The sequence below is a fragment of the Leopardus geoffroyi genome, chromosome C1 (assembly GCF_018350155.1).
Source record: "Leopardus geoffroyi isolate Oge1 chromosome C1, O.geoffroyi_Oge1_pat1.0, whole genome shotgun sequence".
NCBI lineage: Eukaryota > Metazoa > Chordata > Mammalia > Carnivora > Felidae > Leopardus > Leopardus geoffroyi.
The window spans coordinates 80,001,429-80,007,428 of record NC_059328.1 but is presented as its reverse complement, the minus strand read 5'-3'; the positions used below and the strand labels follow the sequence as shown (position 1 = coordinate 80,007,428).

At 46.7% G+C, this 6,000-nt stretch overlaps 1 protein-coding gene across 2 annotated transcripts in view; it reads left to right on the top strand.

Moving 5' to 3' along the window:
• The first annotated feature begins 2,127 nt into the window (after positions 1-2,127).
• Positions 2,128-6,000, top strand: part of ABCA4 (ATP binding cassette subfamily A member 4) — a 132,124-nt gene continuing 128,251 nt past the window's right edge. For both annotated transcript variants that reach the window (XM_045478342.1, XM_045478341.1), the window contains exon 1: positions 2,128-2,313. In XM_045478342.1, coding sequence (XP_045334298.1) covers positions 2,248-2,313 — 66 coding nt within the window. In that variant the 5' untranslated portion in view covers positions 2,128-2,247. The remainder of the gene's footprint in view (positions 2,314-6,000) is intronic.

Here is a 6,000-nt window from a genome sequence, read left to right as displayed (position 1 = left end):
AGAGTCAAGACTGATTAATACATAAAATCAAGGTGTAGATATTTTAGGTAAAAACAAAGTTCTGGGATTATACTCATATCAAGTCTATAAAGACATTTTTTTTTTTAATTTTTTTTTCAACGTTTATTTATTTTTGGGACAGAGAGAGACAGAGCATGAACGGGGGAGGGGCAGAGAGAGAGGGAGACACAGAATCGGAAACAGGCTCCAGGCTCTGAGCCATCAGCCCAGAGCCAGACGCGGGGCTCCAACTCACGGACCACGAGATCGTGACCTGGCTGAAGTCGGACGCTTAACCAACTGCGCCACCCAGGCGCCCCAATAAAGACATTTTTTTTAATGCTTATTTATTTTTGAGAGAGAAAGACAGAGCAAGAGTGGGGGAGGGGCAGAGAGAGAGGGAGACACAGAATCGGAAGCAGGTTCCAGGCTCTCAGCTGTCAGCACAGAGCCGGACACGGGGCTTGAACTCGTGAACTGCGAGATCATGACCTGAGCCAAAGTCGGACGCTCAACTGACTAAGCCACCCAGGTGCCCCTAAAGACATTTTTTATGTATTTTGCTATTAATAATTAAGAAACTATTTTTATTTTTAATCATTCTAAAAAAAAATGTAAATCCAACTCTAGAAATTAGTTAGTACTGGCATGTAATAGATACTCATTTTATGCTATCCTGAGGACTCAGGGAAACATGCACTACCTCCATTCTCATGATTTCTAACTTTTTCTCCTCCAAAGATATTTTTAAATATGGAATTTTAGAGATTATTTTTCTAGAGAAATTCCTCTACTCTGTGCCAAATGGTTTTGAAATATTCATCATTTCTCTCTGACGATGAACTATGTGGTATTGCTTCTGCTTTGAAAAACAAAGGAAAAATGTGTTTACAGTTTCACTTTGAGACTCTCTAGAGAGAATTCTTGTAACGGTGAATGGTAAATACATTTTAAACAAAAAGTTGGTTCAAAACTAGAAACAAATAGCAATACCCCACTTGATTCATGGGCCACCAAAGTGTTTGGAGAATCAGTTGATAGAATTTTCAGTGTTTTGATCAACTATGAAAGTGGGTTAGTCCCAGCTGATAATGTATCATGACTGGTGTGTTTTGAACCTGCCACGCATCTTCCCACTTGTGAAGCCTTCACGTTGCTCAGCAGGTTTTGAAAAATTGTCAGCCTTTTCCTAATAGATACAGGAACTGACAATATTGATTATTTTGGAGTTCTTTGGCTTCCTTAAAAGATACTCATGAAGTCTAGTTCTTTTCTTTTAAACGACTGCAACTCTATTGAGTTTTCTATTTGCGTTGCTGTTGCAATCATGTGCCTACCCAGGAATTGTATTCAGATACATTCCAATGGGCTGCGGATAAATTCTTTGACCCATTGTCAGTCTGTCCAGGTCAGATCCCCTTGTTGATTAAGGTAACTCACAATAAATAAATAGGCAGGAACCTTTCTGGCTGCAGTTGATAGGAGCCAAATGAGCTAATTTAGGCAAAAGGGGATTTTACTGGAGGGATTGGGGTGTCTTACAGCTAAATAGCCTGAAAGAGAAGCTAGGGAGCAGCTGTGTCCCAAGGACAACTGGAAACAGGGACACAGCTGGGACTCATGCCCTCCGCCTTGCCTCTCTATGCGATCCCTTCATTCCCTTTTGCTGCAGATCGAATTTCTCCAGCCATGGGGTACACAGCCTCTGGGCTCTGCCGACCCATATGGCTCACCTCTCTGGTGAGCTGAAGGCCCCTTCGTAAAAAGAAAAAGACACTCCTTTTCCCTGAATGTAGCCCTCTACCAGGGCCCAAGGCTCAGTCAGCACAAACAAGTGAGATTTCAGCCCAAACTCAGCTCTTGGCCTGGGCGCCGTTGCCTGGGGTACAAAATGAATCTAGTCCCCCAGCACGGATATAATTTCTCATAGCCTCTATATTTTTGTGATGTGTTTATGCTTCCCTTGAAGTCCCCCACCTCCTTTTGCTCAGTGCCCAGCCATTCCTATCTTTAGGTGTCTCTTCCCTTCCTAAGATGGGGGCAACAGAGTGGCAGCCTGCTTTCCTCAACAAAGGGCTTACGTGAATTAAAAGGGATTATGCTTTGAAGGGGGAAACTAGCCTCTAATCACCCAGAGAAGGACACAGTGGCCCGAGACAGAGGTGCTCTGAGCAGTGTTGTATGTCTGTTGCTGTCCCTCCATAAACTGAGGGCTTGGAGTGATCTCCTGTTCGTGTGGCCACCACCATGGGCTTTGTGAGACAGATCCAGCTTTTGCTCTGGAAGAACTGGACCCTGAGGAAAAGGCAAAAGGTAAGAAGGGCAGTCTGTGGTCTCAAAGTGAGGTGGAGAGCAAAGAAACGGTGGAGAGGGTGAGGTGGTGGTGGGGTGGGGAAGGTGAGAGGTCGGTGGGCTCCTTGCCATTTGGCACGGAAGTAACAGCTGGCTGCTCTGTGAACCTCTCTGACAAGCGTCCTTCATAGGAAGACATGTTTCTTTGTCCAGAGATGGGCCCTTTCCTCCTGCAGCCCAGCACGGCTAATTGTAGTCTTCTTTTGCCCTCCCTGCATGTGAATCCGAGGCCTGCCCATCCCTTCCCCCACCCCCTGGTGTTGAAACCTGCCATTCCAGTCCACAAGCCCTTTGAGCATCCATACTCTGCTGTGTGGGAAGATCCTAAGCCCTGAAGAACAGGCTCAAAGGAAAACAACACTCCAAGAGCTTTCCAGACCAATGATACTGTATTTCATTGATTCTATGAGTTACACTGGCTTTTCACACTTTCACATTTCTGACATTGGGTGCAGCATATGGTCAACCGGCACCTTAACTGGACACATTTGTTTCTTAGTGTGCAAGAAGTAACATTGCGCCTTACAATTGATGGTGTCTTAGATTCAATGAGATACAACTGCTTATCACCCAGCCCGGATTTTCACTGAGCCCTTTCAGTGAAAGGGGCTGATACAGGGCTGGGCTGGACCAGTGATGTAAAAGAAAAAGACACAGATTATACCCTGGACTCACTTCCAGTCTGGCTGGGGAAACCTGAAGGGTGTTTTGAGACCAAGAGCAATAAAAGGTAGGACAGGCCAGATATCCCCTGAGAAGTGTAGGCAAGAGCCACAGGGGATCAGAGGACCCCAAGGGTATACATGCAAATGCCAACTGGCTTCTAATTTTTTTTCTGGAAAGGGGTGAAGTAAATAGGTAACTATAAAGAAATATGCACTTTGCTATAGCCTTGCAGTCTTGGAAACGTCAAATGACTAAAGATGCTGGAGGAGGAAGGAAGAAGGAAGGACCCAGGGGTGGATAGAGCTGAGATTAGACAGACTGGAGGCAGGCAAGGCAGGGAGACTTTGGAAGGAGGACGGGGAGGAAGAAGAGAATGGATTTGTTCTAAGCCTCGATTTGAGATGGGTATATGCAGGCAGGACAGGGTTTTCCTGGGTGTTGGAAAAAATGTTAGGGAAGAAGGGGGCCATCTGGTAGAACATCTGAAGACCTGTGATTGTCTCGGTCAGGGTTCAGTCAGAGAAAATCTGGAATGTAAAAAGGTGTTAGCTAAGTACAAAGCTGCTACCCACGTGGGTGGAAGAGAGCAAGGTATCATAGAGGCAGCAATTGCAGGACACAGCTCCCACCCCCAGGGCTGAGGGAACCAAAGGAAGGACATGGAATTGGTAGCACTTGGAAACACTGAGAAGATGCTGGCGGAGCTGTAACTCAGACCTGTGAGGAAGGGGCACAATGAGGCTGCTCCTGGGGTCCCCTGCCCAGAGGAACCCCGGCTGGTGGGTGGGTTTGGAGCAGAGGGACAATAGCTTAATAACTAGCCCAAAGGGAGCAAGCAGCAAAGGAGACAGTCCAACCATGTGCACAGGTGGTCGGTCCTTTCTGCCGTGTGTGGCTTGGATAGGACTTAGGGAGGCTGCAGAGGGAAGCCAAGTTAGGATCCCCTCATATTTGGGAAACACCACTCTCCTCAGGCTGCTTTCCTCTGTCAAAGCAACTCTGATTTTCCAAAGTGTTGAAGTCAGTTGTTGCCCTCAGGAGCCAAGTGCTAACAGTAATCAGAGACTCAGTCCCTGGCTTCCAAGAACTTCCCTTCCAGAATGAAAATAGACAAAAGTTAAGCAAGATTCACTATTTTTTTTTAATTTTTTTAACCTTTATTTATTATTGAGAGACAGACCGTGAACAGGGGAGGGGCAGAGAGAGAGGGAGACATAGAATCTGAAGCAGGCTCCAGGCTCTGAGCTGTCAGCACAGAGCCTGACGTGGGGCTTGAACTCATGAACCTCGAGATCATGACCTGAGCCAAAGTTGGATGTTTAACCGGCTGAACCACCCAGGTGCCCCAAGACTCACTATTTTTTTAAGTTTATTTATTTTTTGAGAGAGAGTGCACACTAGTGAGGGAGGGGCAGAGAGAGAGAGGGAGACAAAGAATCACAAGCAGGCTCCTCACTGCCAGTGCAGAGCCTGATGCAGAGCTTGAACACATGAAACATGAGATCATGACCTGAGCTGAAATGGAGAGTCGGACGCTTAACTGACTGAGCCACCCAGGTGCCCCAAACAAGATTCACTATTAAATCCATTTATTTATTAATGTGTTCCTTGAATCAACCAGTACTTATTAATCAGTAGGCACTGTGCCAGGTGCTGGGTACACAATGGCAAACAAGACAAGCATGGTCTTTGTCCACAAGATGTTCACCATCTGTGAAATGCCAAGGAAAACCCAATCAGCAACTGTTTTCTTTATCTCGTTTCCTGAAGAAATTAAGAATATCACTTAATTCTACTCACAATGTGCTCTTTGTGGCCTTCAGACAATATGCTTGAGGACTTTACCTGCTGAAATAATTCTATTTCTGTGTCAGGCATGTTCCTATTACAGAGAACGACCCTATTTTTAAAGACGGGATTTGGCTCAGAGTCCCTCACAACCTCCGCTCCCTTTCCCTGATGTTGGTGGGTGTCCCCTGTTCGGGGACTCTGTCTTTCTCATGGTGTTCTCCGCAGAGGAACACCTGGCCAGCCTCTCTGTGGTGAGATAGGACCAGCTGGGCTGAGAACCTTGGCTGGGGGAATCTCCTAAGACTAGACCCAGTCTGGGCTAACATTCATTTGGTGTCATCTCCATGGCCTGGAATTTGAGATCTCTGCCTGGTATGCCTCCAGCCAACTTCCCCACTGCTACCATATTCCTGGAATTTCCAGGATGTCTGAGGAAGATGGGGGCATCTTCCACAGCCCCCTGCAGCCCTGACAGGGGTCTGTGGCTCCTTCCCTAAGCTTTTGGTTCTTCTGGAAGCTTTTGCCTCTACAAATAGTGACTGTAAGGAAAGTACAACACACCTAGCCCGCAACTCAGCTCCCAGGTTTTTACTTGGTCAAACGTCCGTGGTCTTTGGGTGTTTACTATTGTGAGCAACAGCAAAACAGATATCAAATGTCCCCATTCCTCTTCTCCCAACCCCTGACGGAAGAAGATGAAAATCTTAAGATCCGGGCATTCCTCCCACCCCTTTTTAAAAATTTTCTTCCTCCGTTAACATGTATCAAGTATTACCAAGTGCCTGGCACTGTAGTGTCACCACAGCTCCATGGGAGAGATACCACTGGTGTCTCCACAGGTACTGATGAGGTCAATGAGGCTTCAGAGGTTAGTGACGGGTAGGACTGGTCCTGGGACTTCAGGACAGGCAGATATGGCTGTGACCCCACACTGTGGTCATGGAGACCACAAAGATAGGGTGGCCATCTAATTTATTATCCAAACTGGGGCAGTTCTGAAAGTGAAAGGAGGTACTAGGAGCAATGGCACGAGGGCAATAAATGGAAACTAACACTTAACCTGGCAAACTGGGCTGTATGATCACCCTATACATCCAGCACAGCCCAGTGAGTCAGACACAGCCCCTGCTCTCATGGAATTTGGAGCCCGGTGGGAGCTCACACCTGCACAAAATTACCGACAGAATAGTG